Source organism: Melospiza georgiana, chromosome 12, assembly GCF_028018845.1.
Source record: "Melospiza georgiana isolate bMelGeo1 chromosome 12, bMelGeo1.pri, whole genome shotgun sequence".
Classification (NCBI taxonomy): Eukaryota; Metazoa; Chordata; class Aves; order Passeriformes; family Passerellidae; genus Melospiza; species Melospiza georgiana.
Window position 1 is genome coordinate 11,676,636 of NC_080441.1, and position 24,966 is coordinate 11,701,601.

Consider the following 24,966-nt stretch of genomic DNA (forward strand, 5'->3'; position numbering starts at 1 on the left):
CACATAACTGGAGACTGTGGGAAGAACATGAAATGCAAGATCATCATGGCAAAGACTGGAGTCACAAATGAGATGGCTCCTCCCTGAAACCCATCTGGAAAGTCTGAGTAACTGCTGGGTAGCACCAGTTCAATCAAATTCAAGCAACATCTGATTTATTCCAAATACCACAAGTTACATTAACTAATGAAAGTTATCTTGCTTGAGCATGTCTTTTTCTAAGCATGAATTTTATAAAAGTACATTTTGAAACTCCCCATTTTTAATGCATGTCTTTTAAATAAGAAGATGAAATAAGTATTTCAAATACGGCCATTTCCTTAGTTACACCAAATTCTACTGCTGAGACCTCAAACTTATGACAGTAAGTTTGTCTCAGTAAAACCCCCTCTAAACTTCATTGAGCCATTTTATATAGATACAGCAATTTTCTAGTAATTTTTAATTATAAACTTTATTTTTCCTTGATTTTCATATACCTTTCATAAACAGTCAATTCCAAGAGTAAGTTCACTCTGCAAAACATAGTAATGCATTCTCCTGTGCCAAAGCATTCATATTCTATAATTCAGTTTTCCCAGCAAAACAGTAAAATGGTTATCAATATTTGATAACCCTGGTTCAACTGAAAAAGCTTTGGGAGAGCATCATTATGCTCTCCTCCTTTCATAAAGATAATAATCTAAGGACTGTCCTTCCATTTGTGGCATTTTCCTTTGCTTTCTTTCAAGCAGTGTTGCTAAGGAAACAGACTCATCTACCATTAGGTCCAAGGGTCTAGCAAGGTTTTTCTCAGGAATAATAAAGTAACAATTACAAAACCAGTGTTTTTAGTTTTGTTTTGCTTGTTTGTTTTTAAATAAATAAAAAAAATTAAGGCAGAATGATTACATTCACAACACATGCAATATGCAAAAACCATGTATTCCCTAGGGCATGCTCCTCTCCTCTAAACAAGATTTTCCTTCCTAACAAAATAAGGAGAAGCATTTAACCCATCATTAAAACAAAAATTTGGGGTTTTTTTCCACTTAAAGAGGCAGTATGGTATTCAGTTTTGCCCTTTGAGAGAAGGCAGCAAACAGCTCTGTTAAACAACAGATCCCTGCAGTAACAACCTGGCACTGTGTGCACAAAATCATTACAGACCTATTTACTGAACTGACTCACACAGAGTAACTAAGTCTGGCTCAATAAATTCAGATTTATATACTTCATCTGGACTTTCTGTTATTGTGGGTTTACATCACAAACCATTTTACTAATAAACATATATTCCACTAGAACAAATCTTAGGATTTATCCAAAATAAAGTGCTTGTTTTTTGTAAAGTCAGTGTCTACAGGCAGACTCAAAGCAACTAGCTTTTACTGGTTTGGATAAAATTTAGAAACATGAAAGGCTCCAAGTTTCAGCAAAATCTCATCTATATACAGATGATATGGCAGGCAAATCCATGAGCAAGTATGGAAATTACAAAATATCTATATGTTAAAATAATTTTACCACAATTTCAACAGAGATAATCAGTAAAACTTCAAGATCACAGTGCTAATACCTCAATTTTATATTTTAACAGAAGCATTTTTGAAAACAAAAAGGAGTTCTAAGATACAACATTATTAATACCTCTGGAGGGCAACACCATCATAAATTACACATATCTGTATACATCTTCTAATTTGTAATGTGAAGTTCAATGCTGAACTGCCTTAATATTCTTCAGCCCAGTTCTGACTCAGAACACAAATATGCTATATACTACATGCTATATATGAATATACATGTGTATGTAATAAATGTGTTCAGTATTTATGTATTTCCAAATGGCTTTCCAACACAGCTTTGGCTCGGACATCTCTTTCTTTTCCTAAGGAGTTCCAGTGATATGAATTTGCAACAAAGTGATGAGAATAAACCCCTCCCTCTGCTGCTGCCTGGCAGGTGAGCAGAACCTGCCTTATACTGGGCACTGGATGATGCCCATGTCACAGCAGCAGTGTCAACCACCAACCCGGAGGGCCCAAATTAGCAGAACAGCAGTCCTGCAACCTCTTCAGCATTCTTGAACTCTCCTTAGGCCAGGGAGCCCCCATCCTGGGTCTGAGGGAAAAGCACTCAGTACACCCTCTTAAGTGTCAGTTTGGCACCCCACTTCCTACCTCCCCAGGAATGCAGGATGTTCTGAAATCACTCCTACAGAACCTTGTACTGCAGTAAGGGAATGAGATGGTGTAACTGAGAGATGCTTATACTGGAGATGTTTAGCCTGGAGAAGAAGAGGCTCAGGGGAGACCTTACTGCTCTCCACCTGCAATAGACTGGCTATTAGGAAGCATTTTTTCACCAAAAGGGTTGTCAGCATGTAGGGCATTTTTGTTCTTAAAACTTAGTGGATTTTATAGGTGGAACCCTCATTAAAAATTTTACCCTTCATGACTGCAACTTGCTGTTGAGTGGGAGGTGGGAGTTACTCATTCCAGAGGGTTATTGCCACTGGCTTCTCACATGCTCTGTGGTACACAGTGGTTGTCTGTTCACTCAACTGGACACAGAACCATGTCAGCACATATGGCCCTAAGCACCTCTTCTCACTTGGAGATCTGTGCCCTCTACCTCAGTAAGGCAACCCTGAGAACTCAGAGACCAGCAGGCACCTGCTTTTCACAGGCACATACAAATGGAAAGGAAGCTCTCTGACTTTAAACACAATATTTAACACAGAAGAACAGCATAACCCTGGTGAGTGCAGGCTGTCATGAACCTACACTGCTCTCTGCAGAGTTTAATTACAAGTGTGATAATGTAAGCTTCATCTCACAATTATCAGGCACTTTTCCACTGATGGCCACCAGACAGTGTATTAACAGAATTTTAAAAAGCCAACTTTCAGCAGTGGTATACTGTAAATCAAAGCCAAAAGTAAGACAGCCTGCAAAGTATTATCAGTGGGCAACACAGAAGCAACAATATGCTCTGAAATATTACATGAGATGTTATTTCCACAAATTATTTCAACCTATGACTTCTGTCAACAATGAAGGCCACAACAACTGTCAAAAACACGTAATTCCCCCAACTCTGCAGTTCAAAAAATTGCAGTCAGATGAATGAGTATGCTTTGCCCTGGATCAATGGTAATGATTACCTACACCTACAGCAACACTGCTTGGCAGTAAAGGTTTTGGGAAGTTAGCATTGCCCTGTGGGACTGATTACAGGGTTAGAGTAGTAAACTCAACTAAATACATGAAGGAAGTTGTCCTGTCTGTACAAAAACTTGTCACTAGTCTTTAGCAAGTACAGCCAGCATCAATCTTAATGTGATCAGTTTTTAAATATTTTTCAATTTCACCCCTTAAATTAGCTTGCTGTATTGCTATTTTACAGTTGGATGGTAATATCTGGAATAGGAAGAAAGGATTAGTGTTCTTGACAGAGAGCAAGCAGTATTGCAGCAACAAGGACGGACTCTTGACATTGTTGACAAGGACAGCAGTAGCCAAATCCTCATATGGAATGTACACCCAAATTCAGTTATGAGAAAGTTGGGTTGTAGGTTTCATTTCCTTCCATCTTGTGCTTCTCATCCCCAGCTTCTCTTTGTTTTCTTTTGTTGATCAGCCACATCTAAGCTGAGTGTCAGCAGTCCTATTTCCCTCACTTAGGATGGTAAGTAGAACACACAACAAAAAAACTGATTACATCAGACAGTCAGTAGAGACAGGTCTATGCTAGTTAAAGGAAGGAGGGTTAAACCCAGTTTTCAGCCATCAGGTTATTACACTTAAGCCTTGGAGTCCTCCAATGTCTCTTTACTTTCTTCTGGGACAGCAGACTCTGTCATGTAACATCTCCCTTCACCTGCCTGTTCTCTACTACCTCCCTCCCCAGATACACATTCTAGCCTTGACGGGCAAAAACAACACAGAGCTAGAAATTTATGCACCTATACTTTTACATCCAATAGGCATAAAATATTACATCAAATTCTATGAAATAGATTAAAAACTAAAACTAAAATAAAGAACTGAAACAATTTTGTTCAATATCTCAAGTTTGTAAAATCAGGAGATTAAATCTTTAGTGCTAAAACCTAAGTCTTACTGCTGTACAGAATACATGAAAAAGTAATTTATCAACCTGTTATGAAATTCTGTGGTAACCTGCTTCCAAGTTCAGAGTATTTTCTTGAAGGAGCTGTAAAACATAAGGTATTTTTCATAATCTGGATTGGTTTATTTTTATGAATTCAGGTGGGATAGTCAATTTAACACATTCAGTCTAAAGGACTATTTTAGCCATGGTAAAATTTCTTCATTCTAAAATGTAATATTCAACTGTAGAACATTTGGACATGGTTTACCTCCTAGTAAAATAAAATACAAATCACCAAATCTGAACCTCTCTCTCCATAAAGTTCTCTAGAAGATTTTAATAATACACATCCTTTCCCCTGTGTTTCACTGATATAACTGCAGAGAAAACTGAATTTAACATGTAGACTTTATAAGGAATGCAGTAATAGTTTTTTTAACTATGGGTATTCTCCTCCCTCCTCAGAACTTAGGCAGATGCATCCAATTAACGATGAATCATTCCACATAAATTTCCTGTTTGGAACATACTGGCAATATCAGCACAACAACCTACAGAGCTCAAAATGGTCACAGATCACCACCATTTCTGGTTCCAGACCCAAAAAAGTGAAGGGTGGGGGTGTCCCAAGAAACAAATTGTTCACTCCAGATTCTAGATGAACTATCATTATGCTGCTTCAAAGGAACTACACTCCTGTATCAGACAGAGATGTGTATGCTACACATTGGATATGATATACAGCCAGAGATCACTAGAAATAATGAAATTTATTTACTGTGACCCTAAGGATTATTCAGCATATTTGCAATAAAATTTCGTGTGAAGGCAATTGTGGATATTTTGATTGCTAAGCACCAGAGCATTCAAAAACAGCTCTTCTTTTGTGCCATTTTACTGACTAAAAACTGGGCCACAATTACACAGAAGATACTGAAAAGAGTAAAAATTAATTAATTAGACAAACAACCTGGTTCTGTTTATCCACAATGTATCTTCAAAATAACTGAAAGAAAGTGCCTCCCTTTTGAAAAGTGTCAAAGGAAAATAAAGTCAGTAGTCATCTGACTGCATTGTCAACTGAAAATTTTGGTCAAATTCCACTTTCTGTAGTAAAGCCCATTCTCATTCTACCTACTTTGTTGATTAATTTCTGCCTTTCCTGAATAAGTTTTTCCCTTTCAGGAATTGCCATGTCTTCTGCAGCAGCCTATTGCCCAGACAGTGCTGGAGCAAGGTACAATGTCCTAGTTTCTAATCCTTCCTAGGGAGGCCCATTGAGCTCCAAACTCTCAAAGCCCATGGACATTTCAATGGTGCTTCTTTTATTCCTCAAATGCTCTCCTCTGGAAGCCCCACAGTTGAAAAGACTGACCACAAGAAGGAAACTAATAGCAGGTAACCCTCTCTTTCTTTTTTTACATAATGACTGATAGAAGGGAACACCTTTTTTGTACATTCTCATATGAACTCTACATTTCAGTGATCATATTTGAAGTCTGGTTGTTATTCAAAAAATAAAGCAACCTGGAAACATTTTAGGTACCCTAAGTGCAAAAAAGATTTACCACAAAAGGTAACAAAATCCAATATGCACTAAATGTTATATTTTATTTTAAAGCAACTTATGTTCTTCTGAAGACTTTTTAAAATAGGTTTGTATGTAGTTCCATTTTCCTCACCTTGAAAATTATTGATCTGTCCTCTAAACAGCCTAGTATAAATTTCCACAGCATGTGGCCATCCTGTAAATACTGCACTGAAATTATTTCAGTTCCCTTTAATTTTCACCACTTTTCATGTATTTTGACTTCAGCTTTCACAGAATGCAGTCAGGAATCATATCACCAGTTTTAAAGGTATGTAAGCGTACAGCCCTGTCTGATTTGTGAGAATGGAAAAATCTATGAGGAACAAAAACTATTTTCTTGAGCTATCACCTTATTCCTAGCCTCAGGGGGAAATATTCTGTACAAGCTCATTGCTCTTGATCAGGCACTGTAAAGCATACACATAAATGAAACACTCCCCAGTAAAGGGGGAAAGTTGGTTTTCATTCAGTTTGGCTCACTAATGGTTAAGATTTTAGGCTTTTTAACCCTCCACATAGAAATTGCTTTGAATTTATTAAAAGGTTCTTCTCACCGACCATTTTGAATGCTGAGGTTTTAAAGGACACAAGCAGAAACATTCCAGAGTGCATAATAAATAAAATGAACACAATAAAGGTAACCAGGTCTTTCAGAAGTTTGTCAGGGCTCCAGGAGATGAGCAGTTATCTTCAAGCTCAGCAGAGAAGCATGAAATGAACTTCAGGTTGCAACTAACTAGGGAGACATGTAAGAAAGAACATCTCCCATTCTAATATTATTTAATGCCAGAATGGACAAGGCATTTTAACAGCAAAGAGGAAGATCCTGTAATGGACAAAAGCCTCAAATCTAAAGTGATCTGGAAGCACTAATTATTTTAAGTTATGACAATTTTAGAGGTCTACACATGCCAGAATGCAGCTTCTATTTTAAAGCACAATAAAGTCTATTGTAGCTGAAAGGAACACAATTCCATTGATTCTTTAGAGAATAAACTTAAGAAAACTCTTAGAAAAACAAGTAGAAAGCTTGCTACTAGCTCTAGTGATAAACTTATTAGTTTTCACTCTATGCAAAGGAAATGGAACAATATTAAGGTGAATGAATTTAGGTGTAGATCAAAACATGAAGATTATGCTGCCAGGGAGTGAAGGATTATCATCACTTACCTCCCTCATCCAGAAGCTTCCCACTCAGGGGCTGGGATGTATCTGAAGAGTAACATGTAATGGAAATTTGTAGCATTAAATTAACTGCAGCTGATTGGAAGCACCTGATGGAGAAGAGGTGAGAATACCTGCTGTTTTAGAAGTGTGAATAGGATAATCCCCAAATCTGACTTTCTGGTCTTCTGGCCTGACATTAACTACTAAGGTTAAAATTTGTCTCAACACTGGAAAAATACTGTAATAATCAGTTATAACAAGTTACTGGAGAGTAGTTTACAAACCAATAAAATGAGAATAGGCTCAACTTATGGTTTTTAACTGCAAGCATGGCCTCGTGACACCAGCAGTCAAATATCCACACATTACTCTCAGCATCAAAAGGAGACACAGGTTTTCACTGACCCGTACAGTGACACAGCCAAAAAACCCAAAACAAACCAAAGCACACCTATCATCTCCTCAACAGACTAGTTAAATATTTAAGTCAAGGCTACAGAAAACAAATTCTTACCTAGTAAGTGTGTACTCCCTGAGTCCTGAATGCAGGTTCATGGCAGAAAAAGTACCTATGCATCCTCGCAATCGCTTATCTCGACCGATCTTCCACGTTACAAACAGTGGGCTGTGGTGGGGAGGAAAAGAGACACGTGATCACAGGAGCAGTTTGACAGCTGGTGTGAAATTTCAGAACAGTGCCCTTCCATTTCAGACAACAGGGGGCAAATCTTGAAAATTACTGTATCTGAACAGGACACAACAGTGAGAAATGTCCTTTGTAATTCTTTTGACTGTTTTAGAAACATTGTTCGTGTGATATAATAGAAAATAAGATTACTGGAATAGTTTAGGGACAGAATGAAACTGCCTGGCAACAGATCCAATATGCTCAGTGTACCTTACCCATTAACCTCCTCCTATGAATGGGAAAAGCCTCACCTCAGAGATCTGTATACAAGAAACCCTTTATGGAAGAGAAAAATACCCCTGCCACACTAGCCATGCATGCTCCTGAACACAAATACTTTGGTCCTAATACTGCTGACTAGAAATAGAAATCTTTAGAAGACAACAAAATTTAGGAACACCCTCTAAACTTAAAGAACGACCAGAGGAAAGGATATTTTCTCCATGAATCCCAAGTTCACATTTAAAAATATCAGAAATGACCATAAGTAGAACAAAATCTAAGCTGAACACATGACCATGATAGTTACAAAGAAATACTAATAACAAACCAATTCATCCACTAAATTAATCAGAAAGAGGAGAACCATACAGTATTGGGGACCAAACCCTTCCTTGCAGTTCTAGAGAACTGCATTAATCAAAACACAAGCAAGAGAAAACTGCACTAATAATTTCTCAAGAGAGAGCACATGGCATCTGGATACCAACCCTCACAAAGATTTCTAATACTGAGATGAACAGGGATGTTTCAAGAAGAAAAGCATGCAAAATTTACTCTTTTTCTAGAAAGGTGACAAATCAAAGTGCATTACATAGAGAAGAGTGCACTGTATTGTATGAGATCAGTCCCTGCAGCACTGCACAGTGCAGCAGGGATGGGTGTAACTCCCCTGGGGTCCATACACAGGGATGGGTGCACTTTGGGACTCTCAAGGAACAGCCCATATCCCTTTTCTCCTTCCACATCATCTCCTTTATCTGGTGTGGCACAAGATACTATTTCTGTGATGGCAGAAAAGGATATGCTCAGTCTGCAGCATTAACACAGCAGCACCCAGTCCTCTCCTAACTTGTTAAAACCCGTTATCACCTGCTGGTACAGCAACTTCCTCCTCACTTGACTGAGCTGGACAAGTTCCCTTCTTTCAATGACAATGAATAAAAGAGGAAGCTGAAGTCATAGTTTTCTTTTGGATTTCCTTTTATTTCTTTTTTACTGCCACCCCCTCCCTTTTTAAAAAGTTGTTTAGTAAGTACTGAAAAGCATAAAGCCAAAAGAGCCCATTACCAAACATTTAATAAAATGTGGGTTATTGCACTATTTTCCATTCAGATCAACAACTGGCATTTCACTACATTTTAAAGAAAGGTATCCCAGCCACCCTTAATGGTACCAACAAAATTATTAAATTGTAATGGCACTGAAAACAGCCTTTCCCCTTGAATAGAAATAAGCATGAGTAAGACTCAAAATGGACTTTAGGATTATTCTCTTGACCTTTATCTTTGGATTATGAGATTTATTAGCTGTAATACACTTAGTGGAGGGCTGTAATTCAAGGAAACATATACATATTTACTTTCCTGTCAAAACTGAATTTCTTCTAAGGTGTCTCATTACTGCTACTTTAAAAGTACAAGAGAAGACCAGAGAACTTCACTGTTGGTGAAACAGCACTGAAACATTTGCATACACTTTGAAGGTCCTTGTCAATGAGTACAAGACAAATTGTAAAAGTTATATATGCATATTTTATGTATATTTTATTTTTACTGGTAGTAGGAGTATAAACATACTGTCCCAACTGAGTTGGGTAAATCAAGCACCACTGGTGGCCATTATTACCATACAACACAAAGTCTGACTAAAGATGTTTTTCCAACCTTTCAACTTCTGTACTGCTCCCCAGGAGCCACTAAAGGTATGAAGATGTCTACACAGGAAATCTAAGCCTACTGAACAGAATTACCCAATTACCATCACAGATGTCTTCAAAGTGTAATATGGACCACAGGTTCAGAACAGTCAGTGACCCAAGAGGATTCTAACTCTTACAATTCAAGAAATAGGGCTGAAAGAGATCTTCAGGGCTCCTGCTATTGTAAGGAATAATTATATAATTCTGTTCATAAATGATCCACATTCTACTGTCAGCAGTAGAAGTAACGGAGACAAAATCCCCAAAATGAAAAATCTGAAGCTTGCCTCAAAACTTTGCTGAAGTTCAGAACCTCTGAAAACATTCCAATTTCCTGCCAAAATGTTTTCCCAGCCAGCTTGTACCTATCTATTCTTGTGCCAACATTGTCCTTTAGTTTAAATAGTTCTTTCCCTTCCTAGTTATTATTCCCCAAAGTATTTATAGAAATAATTCACATGCCTCTTCAGACTTCACTTTGCTGAGCTGAGTGGGATGTGCTCATTCAGTTTCCTCTCAAAGAGAACCTTTCCATTCTGACCATCACATCTCTTCTCTACACTTTTTTTCCAGTTTAAATTTGCCCTCTTGAACATCCATGTTTGGAACTGCAGACAGAATTACAGAGGAAGGTCTTGCACTTGAATCGATGCTTCCATCTCTGAACGAGGAACACTGACTGCTACTAACTCTTACAGCCTAATACAAAATCTTCAGAGAGCATTTCTAGTCTTACACTAAACAAAGACCACAGAAAACCTGCTCACAGCAGCTAGACAAGCTATGGGAAAAAATAGTATTTTTCTTACTAGTGATGTTATATAGCTTTTTATTGGCATCCTTGGCTTCAGCTGCCAGCATATCTTCCTCAAGGCTGCAATTCCTTTGTTGTGTTCTAAAGCCAATAACCCACAAATAAACTTGCTATCTGACATAACTGCAAATTTAATGCTGAAGCCCCAAACTCTAGAGACATTGATGTCAAAAGCAGCTAAGTAAATCTGTTCATTTTCAACTTGAAAAAAAATTTCATCTGTTACCTGTTTTACTTAAAATAAAAACAAAAGTTTTTTGAGCAACACATTGTTAGATCTAAAAATCTTTAGTAAGAAGCAGCAAAGGTTGCAGATGCTTAGATTTCTTGTTCTCCAAGGATGTACAGCAAGGATATGCATGGCATCCTGGAGATCAGTTTTCTTTTTGCCTAAAAAAACTTTGAAGCCACATATCCCACAGGAATCAAAGAGCATACTGGGTGGAGTGCTCTCACCTTTCTGTCTGGTTCTCTTTGATGTAGTCAGAAAGCTGCAGATGTTGTTGTTTGTTAGTTTAAAGAAAAAAACATTCACAAAACCAGACTTTGCACTTCCCTGGGAAGTGTTCTAATAACCAGCCTTAAGCAGTTCTCTTACTCAGTTAAGGATTAAGCATAAAAACAAAACAGCTCCAAGCTTGGGAGTGAGCTATCTTGAACTACCAGACTCGGAAATTTATTTGTTCAGCTTCTCGCTGTGGTGCCAGGAACCTCTAACATGCTGCTGACAGTGTTAAAAGGAGTTCTGCAGAACGCCACCAAGTATCAGTGGCTGAAAGATGGTGGAAGGTGTTTCAAACCATAAGGTAACAGAAGAAGAGAACAAATCCAGACTCTCAGAAGCCGCTGTAAACATGACAATCAATCTGCTTTCATAAGGATCTACATTTTGATTTTTTTGTTTGAGAGCCAGACACTGAAAAAGTATTTGTATCCAAAACTATTTACAGGTGCCACAGCAAATTCACAATCAATCTAAAGGCTATAAACTCATAATCCAGACATTGCATGACTTGCTATTGATCAAAAAGACTTGCCTAGCTCTAATCTAACTAGCAGGAACTGTTTCAGATGTTTGTTATAGAGGTTGCCAGGCACTACCCCATGAAAACCAGCTGATCATGTATATTGCTTTTTCCTTCCAGTGGCAATATTGAATTAAAGAGACCACTGCAACACAGTTGAGTTTAAACTGATATTACTTCCTTATATACAACTCGTTATAAAAAGGGCACGTTATGAAAAGGGGCATACATACATAGTCTGTCTCCTTGCCAGATTCTAAAACACATCCAACACCCTGAACAGTGACCTTAAAGGCAAGCCAGAAAATGTGTGGCTGAAGCCCAGGTGCTTGGGTCACCCAATCAGTGCTGCCCATGACAGACTCCAGCTACTATTATACCCCTCTCATTAATGAAAAAAACTAGGACAGCCCCATACTTCACCCGAGCATTAATCTGTTACAACTCCTGGAGAACTGGAACAATCTTTATGGAGGCCACAATGTATCTGAAAGCAAGCATCAGAGCAGTCTCTGATACATCATGCTTACAAAGTGTGCTTAGGGCATTGGTGATGCTTCACAGCCAAAATCGCCTAAACCAATTACTCACCTGTTGCTATATGTTACTGAAAATATTTAGACTGAAAGCAGAAGTCTGCGAGCTATTTTAGCAGTCAGCTACCACAGTTAAGAGTCATCATGCCAGTAACTTACACTGACATCATGCAGAATGCACTGTTAAAAATATCTTCTTTCAATACAAAGCAGCACTAGATACAAGCCGCCTCTTATTTACCAAAAAAGTGAAGGGATCCTTTAAGTTCGGGTGTGGGAGAGAAAGCAAGAACCATGAATAAACTGGTCTTGTCCTGGCACCACCAGTATAAAAAGTTTCTCTTCCTTGTGGTGGAGATGGAGAAAAAGAAAGGAGGGGAAGGTGAGAAGAACAGGGGAAAGAAAGGGTAACAAATAAAGAAATTTCTTTACTTTCATAAAAGATGAGTGAGAAATGTTTGTTTCATTTGAAGACTTCCAAGTAATAAAAAACTTGGAGGACTTTGAAGTGAAAAGGATTTAACTTGATGAACTGCGAGGTAAAACGATATTTAGACAGACACTTTAATTACAGTTCTTTAACCACTACCTCTTATAACCACAGAAGGTAAGACAGCCTCCACAGCCCTCATGTCACTTGACACCCAGAGCTGCAGGATCTGACACTTGGAAAAGCTGCACACTCATCCCTTTGTAAGAGCAGAGTGCTTCCACTTCAGCTCTGAGGATCTCCAAGCTCTCACACTCCCAGGAGGCACTTGGAACAAACAAAGTGCACTGCCAGCATTTTCCTTTTTGTTTCACACAAGTGAATGAGCTACTGCTCCCCAGCTCCAGAAATTTTAGAATTTATACTGTTTCACATGAAGCTTACTCTGTCTTATTTGTGATCATGCTACACCTCCTAATAACACTAAACCTTCACATAATACTGTTTCCAACTAGAAGCATCTGGAGGAAAAGGAATTCCAGTCTGTCACTGGGACAGCCTGCTGTGACTCCTCCTGTAGAGGTGCAGTGCCAGCCCTGTCTGGAGGCACAGAGAGCAGCCTCCCTCCTGTAACTGATGCACCCAACTCCAGCACTCTCCAGGCTGGGACATTTCCAGATGTCACAATTCCATGAATTAACTCTCATTACTCCATATCAGAGAATACAGCTCAGGAGTGAAGGAGGCAGCACCTCCCACAACAGTTTATCAAGGGCACCTGCACACCTCTGAGGCATGCTGGGAGTACCTGGTTTGTGATGAAAGGGGAAACTCGGTGGATAAAACCATAGAGCTGGTCAACAACCACAAAAACATCTGCTGTCTTTCTCAAACAGTCATCATCATACAAGCACACAAAGTGGGGCAAGGACATTTTACATACAAGCACACAAATCAAGGGCATTTTAGCTCACCAGATATATTCCAGAAAAAGTCTGCTAAGACACAAGAATGTCAACACAGGAGTTCATGAATCTCCAAAGGAGAATAAGAACAGCAACAGCCTTCCATCAACATTTATAAAGACAGAATTTGGAAAATGTGGACAATTAATACATATAGTTTTCTAGAAGCTGAGAGAAGCAACAAAAGGAAGGCAGTAGCTTCTCACAGGAGCCCAAAGCTCCTTCCTCAAAGGAAAAAGGTTCAAGTGCATAAAGACTGACAATCAGAGCAACACATCTACTAGGAAAAATTGGAGAAGACAGAAAAACAGCAAAGCACAAGAAGAGGCACAACTAAGACAATCAATTTGCAATGCATGAATAAAAATGAGTATAAAGGGAAAACTGCCACTCTCCTCACAAAACCATTTGTGAGAAGAAAGAGTAAGACAAGGAAATTGTTTGCCAGCTACTCAGAAACTTAAGGGAACATCTGGCAACAGAGGTTGCTGAGAAACTCACACAGTAAGATATTCAATTAAAGAAAGTCCTAATGGTAAGAAATATGAATGTTGGGATTGACTACCTTGGAGGATGTACAGCTGCCATCACCAGTGTATCCTCAAAGGCCTCCAAAAACTGGCCACTGTCAGGAAAGCTGTAAATATATTTGATTCCATCCTTTAACAAGAGAAAAGATCAAATGGCCTCCTGATGTTCACTGCAGACTCCTTTTCTAATTTTATATGATGCAAGGTAAGAGAACAAAGGGACAATTCACACATGAAACTGTGTGTAAAACTGTGGGAGAGAACTGTCATTACAAATCCCATAGTCAAAAAAAAAGTGAAAAACTCACATTCATATGTATGTTCTGTATGTTTCCTTTTATGTAGCACTATTGCAGAATTGAGTAGAGAAAGAGAGATATGTAATATTAACCATATTCCAAGGATCAGAAAAAATAATTTATTGCTTCAAGGAACAGAAGACTGAATAGCTTTCTTGAGGTTCAAGGTGCTCTTCAACTTTTTCTGAATCCAGAACAGAAACCAGTTTCTTCATCTCAAGTCCAAAAAACATTCTGAAGTGAAAATTTAGAGAAGCCCATATATTACATTTTTCCTGTTCTGAAAGTCAAATTTTCCTGTTCTGAAAGGCCCTAAAGAGCCTTTTGGGCTAACTGCAAACAAAAGTTGGGCTTTTTTCACTACACTGACACTTAACACATATTTTGACACAAGCTGTTAACAGCACCATTTGCTTGACTAGTTTTACACAATCAAAAAAAGAATTAGCTACTGAGTAAAGTCTCAAACCCATTCCCCTGCCTGTGTCAAATCACATATATGTAAAAAACCTCAACTTTCTAGGACAGCAAATTTTTTTTCCAGCCTGGAGCACAACAATAATGGATTTCCCTAAACAGAAGGAAATTTATTCCATGATAACAGTTTTCTTCCATGTGGGAAACATGCTGAGCTTCTTAAAAACAGTCTGCATTGCACTACTCCTTAACACACTGAGTCAATGAAGAAGGTTCATTTCTGCCAATGCCTGGTGACACAAAGACAATCACAACCTGCTGGCTTCAGAAGTCACAATTGCAATTTTCGAATTTAAAATACTATACAATTACTGAAAAGGTTATTAATTACTTCTGAGGGGACAGCATATTCTTTCAGTCATTCTCAGGACTAAATGAGCAACTCTTCCAACTACTGTATTTCAGAAATCAACACTTAGAGGCTGATTTCCTTAGGCATGTAAACCACTTAGTATATTTGGTGATTTTCCTGAAATGATCGTGTGCCCTGAGAGATCAGCCTCAAACCTGAGCTGCTAGGTGTGAATTTGTAAGTTCTGCTTATCTAAGCAGCTAATCTTAAGGAAGGTCAGAAAGCAGCTACTATTTTAAGAATATCTAGTTTAAACAAGAGTATAATCAGGGTTAAAAATAAAAGGACTGCTGCCTCATAGGTCATTTTCTAAAGTGAACCTACAACACCTTAATTAAGGTCACATTAAAAATGGACAAAAAGGACATAAATTCACAAATACAGCTAGAATCTGTGTCTGCTCCTTCAGCTGCAGCATCAGAGCTGCTATTCTTTTACACTCTATTACACGAGCTCAGGCAACAGGGACAGCATGCCAGGTAAGAGAGGGTACAAGCAACAATTTACAGGGGGATCACAAGAAATTTTAGGTATGCTCAGACTAAATGCTCAGTCAGACATGACCAACAAAACAAATGAAAAAGTCATTATTTTGTACCTTCTCCCTTTAACTCTCATAAGACAGCCCCTCAAGTTCAGGATACAAATTAAGTTTCTATGACATATGTTCCTAAGTTTGCTGTTCACTTTGCTAAAATGCATATTTACATGTAACAAAACCCAAAGTGCCTCAGAAATCACACACATTGGTTATGCATAGCTTATCAAGCATTGCTAAAAGATGTTTGAATATCCACAGTTCCTCAGACTGCACTTTCAAGAAACAACCTTCAGAATCATGACATTCTCCACAGTGATATCTCTCAGGGCAGTACAGTCACTAAAGGTCTGCAGTCCCACAGGCCACAGCACATTGGAAATTCCTCAGGATGGCATCTGCCTTACAGGTGAATTAATTACTCATTTCATTGCTCAGAGTTACTGAATCTTTGGGCCCATATAACTTGTTTTAAGGTAGGACACTTGAATTGTCCTCTAAAATGGAATGTGCATCTTCCCTTAATTCCCAACATTACAACTTCAAATGGGTATAACCTGTGTTTGTACAAGGGACTGATGTGTCACATAGCTGAGTATGCACACACTAACCAAGAAGAAACACCAGTTCATCAGCTCAGACTGCTTCAAATTACAACACTTAACAATGTTCCAACCACAGCTCTTTTCTACCACAAACTCCAAGATCATCAAGCTGTTTTATACCTCCATCAGCAGGTATCAGGTTTATACATCTGGAAAGATGCTAACCCATTAACTGAAGTAATCCAGAATTGAGTAGCTTCAGAGCATCAAAGCCTAGGGCTGTATTTTAGTCACTAAAGCCATTTGTATCCCCAAGAAATTAAGATCAAGTTAAAATAAGTATCCAACAGAGATCCTCTGCAGTTAGGCCAGAAGGGATACATATAGATATGGCTAAGTTTTTCAACTTAGAAGAGATTTTTAAACTAAAAAATAAATAAATCAAGCCTTAGGAATATTTCTAACCCATACAGCTGTGAAAAAAGCTTTCCAAGTATGACCCAAGTATTAGCCAATGCAGTATCACAAGGTTATTCCAGCTCCTTGGCTGCTGATCTTAGCAGCATTCATGTTAGCACAGCCTGTATGTTTACTATTTCTTGTCAGAATCATCCATGCAACAGGGAAACTATTAGTCATTTCAAATTGAAAATATTCTTTGCAATGATGAAGAACAGTGGCATGAAGCCGGCACCCACACAAAACAGGGAGAGGAGGACATGATTAGAGAGCAGATAGGAGGAATCAAAGAGCAAGGAAGAATAAAATGGAAAATTCAGTGCTCCTCAAAAGACTACAGAAGTGAAGGAGCTGTGGTGAAAGAGAAGAGTTTTTCACTTTCCTCTAAATGTGATGAAGAACATGTCTCTTAATTTTCAATAACAGAAGCTAACAATGTAGACTAGAGCTACCAGAATGGGACAAAGGGTTACAGCCCCTTTACATCACAGCACTGTGATGCCAAGGCTCCTCACCAGGGCATTTTCACAGCACTGCCTGTGATCATGCACACCATGATCCCTTGCTCTGCCATATTTACCACTGACTAGCCAGGTTTAGCCTTCGATCTTGTAAACTTCTGCTAATCCTATCCAAGTCCTGACCAGCAGGATAAACACACAAACCTGCTCCTCAAACCAACCAACCATCCCTATGTCAACACCAAAAAATTAAAAGACAGTAATTAATCAGCTTTGCTTTTTAAAAAGGCTTATTGTTCCATAAATATTCCTTTCATTAAAGGTGCCTACAAGTCTCTCAGCACAGGTCTGGAGCAATGCAGTTTGAAGACAGACATCCCTTGACTATTTCCAGGGGAGCATGTTTATCTGAGCAGCACAGTGCCATATGTGGGAGAGCAGATAGAATGGCCTAGATGATTCTGGCTCTTATTAAGCACTAGATCAGGAACTGCTGAACTGTACACTGTTTTGTAACAAAGCCATTAACATGTAACACTCCTCTGATGAACATTATCATCCTCACACAATTTGAGATGTGACAAGGTGTTACAGAATAAATGTGTACTCCTGCCTCCATCATACTCTAAACTCATTACACTTCAAAACTCATTCTTCTGCTCATTGTGCTTCATTTCTGTATTCCATGAGTTTTTTAGGCTTTCTTTCCCTACCTCCACTCCCTTAATTTCCTCTTCCATTTCTGACCTCCCTCTATCTTTTTCATACTTAAATCTCCCTTTGCAACCACTTTTTAAAAATGGTGTGGGGGTGAAGAAATCATGTAATACTCAAGTTACTGCACTCCACATGCCCATTACTAGTCAGGGAGAAAGTCCTCAACCCTCACTAATAAGTCTCTATTTGCTCCATAAATTCTAGAACCTTCATTTTGATTAAAACTTCTGGAGCATTCAGCATGTTCCCCCCAAAAAATCAGCAAAAGGTTAAGACAAAGTGGAGTTTGAATTCTGAAATGCAGACTTTCAGGTTCTTTGGAACTTCTCTTACCAAAGTAATGCCTAATCTCTCCAGACAGTACACATGCTTATTAAACACATCCTGGGTAAAGACTGTAACTGCAGATAAAATTCTACTCTACTGTCAAAAGTACCCAAGAACAAGTGCCACCACATTCCAGGTTATTAAGGCACCATAATTTGCAATATTTAATAAAATGATGCAACAATATATGTACACATTACAGAATTCTTCACATTTATGCTCTGACCTACTTAAGCAATTCTTTTTCCTCAATTGCACAATTATGAACCAGAGCAGAAAAATCAGACTTTATGAAGTTAATAAATCAATTCAGTGTCATTACAAATTATTAAAATTATTACTTCAAAATCTGCAGTCACCTAATTATGACTTTCTTTGGGACATTTTAAAATGTTCCGAAGAAATATACTTTTGTTTCCTTGATACCTTTATGAGCAGTCATCCATTATACTCCTTTTAATCAAATCAAACTAACTTCAGATTATACACAAACTCCTGGTTTGTTAAGAAAAACTATTCATAAAACAAAGCTGGTATTTCCACCTCTCATTCCTCAGACAACATGACATTATTTTATGTTCCCAGTAAGTAGCTCTTAATAGAAACACCAGGAAAACACTTATCAAGAAACTCTGGCTGCATTTGAAGTTTTTCAAGGTAGATAGGTTCCAGCCAAAGTCACCTCCCCACCCAAGTTTCAAAGAAAGTGGGCAACTTCAAACCACAAGCAGCTCTTATATCTGAAGATGAGCTCAAACACATGTTCCCATTAACAAACTGACACGTCTTCAACTTATCAAGGACTGGCACTACTTATCCAAAGCAACACTATGGAGTCTCCTCTCCAGGAGGACCAAACAGTCCTGAATTTGAGACTGTCATGTCAAAGAAAAGCATTTTAAAGGGCAGAACAGTCAGCCTAGTAACATAACTGGATGCTTTGCAAGTCAAAGTTGAAGCAATTTCAGGACCATCAAAGATCTCAGGTATAGTGTGGGATCACTCTAGGTACAGACTGGAACTGAGACAAAATATTTCCACTGGAAGTATTTTCCTCTCCATAGTAACTTTTTCACAATTAATGCTTTGAAAGGATTCAGCAGAAAACTTTTCTAAAATTCCATGAATGTATCCAAGCCCACATGTTTTAAGAACACCACATGAAACAAGTTTTAGAAAGCTGTGCAAGATCCCCAAAATTTCTACCCCATAAAAGACTGCTAAAGAAATCTGGTAAGAATAGCTCCAGCTCCTATATTTGTATTTCCTTAGAAGTCACTAGCAAGGATGCAGCAAACGTTAGTTTTGAGGCACTGGTATGTTTCCCCTTCTATCACTAGCAGAGTGATGCAGGCATAAAATTAGTTTTGAAATCTGACAGAGAAAAAGCATTCTCCAAGCACTAAAAGTCTGGAAGCTTTGTGCCACAGCATTATTTCCATTCTTTTAAGAGAGAAAACAATTCCATGCTCACAAGGAGCTGCTGCATATTTGCTACAAGCCAGGAGCCAGCAAATATTGTTTTGCATAGAGTTCAGACAGCACCTTAACAAATTACTCCTACCTTCAGAGTCTACACAGACTACCTTAAAACAGAGTCTGTTCTCACTGCCAGTGAAGATAATGAATTTTTCACTCTGATTAGACTTGCCAGTTTTACCCAAATTGTCAGGGTCCACTGGATTTTCACAAACTGTTTTGTAGTTCTGCTGAAATATTACTTGAAGGAGTTACTCAAGCCATTAATGGAAAATCAGGAGTTACAGTTAATAAAAGGTCACACAAAATTTTATTAGAGGTATATCTGGGCTTCTCCTGCTACAGACTAATCATGAGTTATGTTTTAATGAATTTCAGCTAACTGTGAGACACACTCTTCATTCAAAATATTAGATCAGTGAGTGGAAGAAGGCAATGCAATATACGCAATTTCTTTTGGAAAATAATCTTCTTAATTAAGTTCAGACACTTTATACAAACAAGACACTAGGTATAGTCATAAAGGCATCCATTTGGACCTTTAAAATGCTTTCTGTTAGTTGCCAAATGCATGATGCATGCTGAGACAGAAGCACCTAAGGGCACAACATAAACAGATGAACAAACAATTTATGCCAATAACTTAGAATTTGCCAAGCCTGTGAGAAATTAACACACAGGAGTTTTCTGCTTAAGTGGAATTTGGTTCAAAAGATGGAGAAATATTTAAAGAAACCTAAGGAAAAAATTAAAACTACAGGATTTTTTATAGCAATAATATATTACAAAACTTATATGCCAAGGTGTCAGCTGACAGGAGAGACTGCAGTCCAGCCAAACTTTCAAAATTATTCCTTTAAAACAATTGCTCCTTCTTATTTTAAATTACATATTTTAAAGTCCACTGCATAACAGTAGCTTGCAGGAGACTTGAAAAACAAGGAAGCAAACAAGAAGATACCTTAGCATTTACTTTCAGGTTTTTAGAATTTATTTTCCAAATCTTTAACTTTGAAAATTTAGTAAACATTCAATAATTTTGGAAGTGGTTTCAAGAAGCTCACAATAATGCAAGAGGAGCAAAAAAACAAGCCTCAGAAGAATCTGAATTTGCCCTCTAATTCAGACTTCAGTAACCCAACAGGTGGAATAAATTAATTACTATTGAATCAATGCATTCTAGACTGCACTGTTTGTACAGAACTTAGCCATGTAATTTAAGCAATGAGGTGACACTTTTAAGATAGTCTAAATACAGGGCTGGAATTAGAGCCAAATGGAATTTATATTTTTGATAGAGATGTAACAAAAGACAGCACTTTTAAGATGGACAAAGATGATTCAAAATCACAGAGCTCTCCCTGGTTTGAAAATCTATGGAAACTGGGTGCTTTTAAGGAAGACAGCATAGGTATAGAACACAGGATATCATGCTTTCAGATGTACTGGATGATGTCTCATTGTCTTCCCACCCCTTAAATCACTAATGACTGCATCAAGGGTTGAGTAACAGTAAAGTCCAGAGCTGTTGCTTAAATAAATACAGACTCACTGTAACCTCCCATCCCCAGCCAGCCATGAACTCTCTTGCTCTGCAATGAACACGTGTGATAGGAGAACTGATTTGGTTAAAAATATCTCTCTCCTTTTTCCAGTTTAGCCTAGACCATGTGTGTTTCTCTCCTCTGTTTCACTGTGTGGGGGCATGCACAGGGATGTCAGCTCAAAAAGAGGAGAGGCAAAAGGGGCAGTAAAAAAGGGCAATGAGATCACATTTGCATCTCACAAGAAGAAACACATGCAGTACAGCTTAAACAACAGGAAACAGCAGTAAGATTATTAAAGAGAGGTAATTACTTTCATGAGGACAGACTATACTGCTGGAAAAAGCAGAGGAGCTTTCAGACATTGCTTTAGCAGATTATGCAACACACAAGGCAGAACAAAACTGGTCATGAGGTAAACATGACCATGCTAACCTTGAAAAAGAACACACTAAGCACTCAGGCAACAGAGAGGTGTGTTAGCAATAAGCCAGGTGACTGGTCCCTGATCCCTTTGGAAGAGAATACACTGCAGTTAGTGACACAAAGATGCAGTAATACACAGAGCCAGTACTGAGGCTACAATTTTAAGCAGGCAACATATATGACTTGGTTACTTTCAGGCATCCAAGATAACAGAGCACCATTTCCTGAGCAAGTATACTGTTTACCACATTCTATCACCAGCCATACAATTAGACAACCCATAAACACAAACACACCAGGTCTAGTAAAGAAAATTACTGGAGGATACAGAAACATCTTTACAGGCTTTCCCTGCTGTTACATTCTTCCAGCAGAATCTTCCACTGGCAGTCCCTGGCACACTAATAAAGCAGATCCTCATTGGGAACATCAGTTCTTTCATAGTCTTTTACCAAACACAAGTTCAAAAAAGTAAAGAGACGCTGTCTGCAATTTTGTTTCCCAAAAATGCCTTTTTTTTTTCCTATTTGAAGACTGACAATTTTAGGGATATGCCTTCATTATGAAGAAACAAATCTAAAAAGTTTTTAAAAGCCTGTTACCTCATATGAACCTCACTGAAGTTTAATAATAAATAACAAACAATACCACTGAAAAAGGCTCTTGTGTTGCCTACTTGTTTTCTCTTCCATGCCTCATCATGCCTTCTGCCATCTCTAGCATTCATGTGCACCTAGGATGGATCAGAGGTAATCTCTGGAACAATCCACCCTCTGCTTCCTGCTGACACAGGAATCCTCCTTGGGTAGACAGACTCAGAACTGGGAAGAAGCAGGTGTGGTTATCAGGTAACTTTACTCAACACACAGCTTGCTGGATTTGTGACATCTGACAACTGCTGGCACAGCAGCCAGCAGATGGAAAGGCAGCAAACTCACAGGGCTTCTACACTGAACAGTGACTACTTGGTGATTCAGCAAAAAAACAACAAAACAAAGCAAAAAAACACCCAACCAAACAACCAGTAGTCCACTGAATCCACACTAGTAACAGCAGTGTATGGAATCACAGGATGGATTCTCTGGAAAGTAAACTCAGGCTGATGGACAGAAGCATTACACTCAGGATTTCCATGGTTTTACTTTCTTAAGTGCTGCCAGATGCACATGTGAGGCTGAGAAAGGAAGTCAGTGACACAGGCAGCCAGGATTCAGGCATGATGGGAACAGGAAGAACTTGTTAAGCACGCACATTAGTCATGCCAGAGTCAGCCAGACTGGCATGCTAATAAGAGTTTTGTAACTTACAAACACTTCTCCACTACTGCTAGAAATTTCATAAGTAACACAGGGGAAGCCCAAATAGTTGGCCTTACCTGACACCCTCAAAGTAACAAGGATTTCCACGATCTGGTGGAAGGAGGACAAACCAAAACAGGATAATGCTGAGAGCCTGCCAGCTTACTCAGCAATTCCAACAGGAGCAACAAACAACAGGCAGGTGGGGAATGGCACAGCCAACAGTGAAGGTTAAATTAACATTTAATGGCACAAAGTGTTACAGGAGAGGAGAAGTCCAATTAACTTCTTATGCTAGAAGTCACACTATCAAGTAATAAAGATGCATGATCAACTACACTACCAGGTGAGGAAGGGTACAGAGTTTCAACTTTAAGAAAGGTAACAACAATGGGCAACTGAAATCTCCTGATGTAAAGTGAAGCCTGTGACTCATTAGAATGGCAAACAGATTTTTTTTTTCCCAAATAATGATTTCTACCTTGAAAATTAGTGCTAGGACCTACATGAAAGGATCCCATTTCTGGCTTAGTTTTTAGCAGTACACAAGACCTAGTTAAAGGATAAGAATGCTGCTATGTGACTGTGCCTGCAATGCAATTGTATTTCAACACCACAGCTGAATACAGTGACACAAAAACTATTGGCACATGGATAATTAATGTTAAGGGAACAGTGTAAAAAAAAGTAATTGGCAATCCTCTCAAACCTGTTTCCCCTCAGAAATAACCCAAACAAAAAAACCAACTCAAAACCACACAACCCTGAAGAGAGGAGAAAAAATTACAAAAAAAAAAAAAAAAAAGCAGACAAAATTCTGTGTGAGGAGATCGAGTAAAAACTCCTCACAGTTGGAAGCAAAACAAAAGCAGTTAAAGGAATACATCAGTCTCTGCAATAAAAGCCTACATACTGCATGATTAAATGGGGAAGTTAGGAAGCAAATCTGAGAAGTCAGCTTCAACGAGAACAGAAGACATTAGAATATATATTGTAGGTCAAAATAAACAGGAAATAGAACTTAACATGTTTGGGTAGCACCTTGCAAAGTTACTTAACTACCTCAAAAGCAGGAAACCAACTAGAAAAACCAGTGGGGTCTCCTGCAGACCAAAATGAGAAAAGGACAGAGGATTGACAACACCAGTGTAGAGAAGCTCAGCGGAACACTATTCCCAGCATTTACCAGTGAAGCAACTGGGGAGACATTCACACCTATCTTCATAGTATATAGGTCAGAGGGATGAGGTAAATTTGAATTAAGGACAGTGGAAGCATTTGGCTGAACAGACAAGTCAGACATAGTTCAGTGGGGCCAGCACAGGACAGTTCCAAACCTGACACTGAGGAACTGCTGGGCAACAGGTTGCCAATGTAATTCCAGAGCACACTAAAGACTCTAAAGGGACTGACACTACAGAAAATCAAACACAATTTCCATCCCTGCAAAGCAGCAGCAGATCAGATCACTGAGCACAGACAACCAGTCTGCTGGAAAGAGTACACACAGCTTCTTTGAGAGAAAATCCTACCAAGGCCACAATACTTCTCCCCCATGCTGGTGCCAACTTATATATCCCTCTGAATTAGAGCACCCATCTGTTGGATCCATTGAGTTACTGGGCTAAACACCAGACAGCCCTGTGGAAGCAATCCATCAGGACTATTTGGAAAAAAAATCTACTTGTAAATGTAATCCTCAGCCATCCAAAATGGGCTCAAGACTTTCTGTGACAGCCTGCACATGGTTCTGCTACATATTGCAGACTCCTTCACTACCTTAAAATCAGGATCCAAAGGTTTGCCTGTACATTGCAATGTTTGCAACTATGTACATGAAAGCACTGTGATGTACCCAGATGAACTCAACAAGGGGAAAAAAATCCCTGTTTAGTCTTACATTCTAGCTGTAAGCTTTGTTCTGATGACTGGGGAATTAGATGTAGGGCAAACAACTGGCAATGCTGTTAACAGCAGAATCACAAAAGGAAATCTGTTATGTGATTGCTTTTTCTTCCACAGCTTCTGGATGTACTTGCAGGCACCAACCTACCTGCTCAATGTGCCAAAAGCTAGGAAAAGTCATTGAAATGAGTCCACCAAAAAAAAAAAATTCCCTTCACTGTAATCTTCAGCACTGCTGGGTACAGCAGTGGGCTCACAGTGTCAACCAGGAGAGCATTTAATTCTCAGAGCAGAAGACAAATCCAGATAAAAACAACTTGAGCTACAGTTCTTGTCAGCCTAAAATTAATACTGGCTGGTTGCAAGGGTCCCAT

The 24,966-nt window shown here is 38.6% G+C and overlaps 1 protein-coding gene across 2 annotated transcripts in view; it reads right to left on the reverse strand.

Annotated features, from left to right (window-relative positions):
* The window catches only part of AMMECR1 (AMMECR nuclear protein 1), a 97,236-nt gene that overhangs the window by 31,561 nt on the left and 40,709 nt on the right, over window positions 1–24,966 (reverse strand). The window contains exon 3 of one of the 2 annotated variants that reach the window (XM_058032748.1): window positions 7,371–7,481. The exons of the other annotated variant lie outside the window; for it this stretch is intronic. Within the exon in view, the coding sequence (XP_057888731.1) occupies window positions 7,371–7,481 (111 nt within the window). The remainder of the gene's footprint in view (window positions 1–7,370; window positions 7,482–24,966) is intronic. 2 annotated transcript variants of the gene reach the window in all.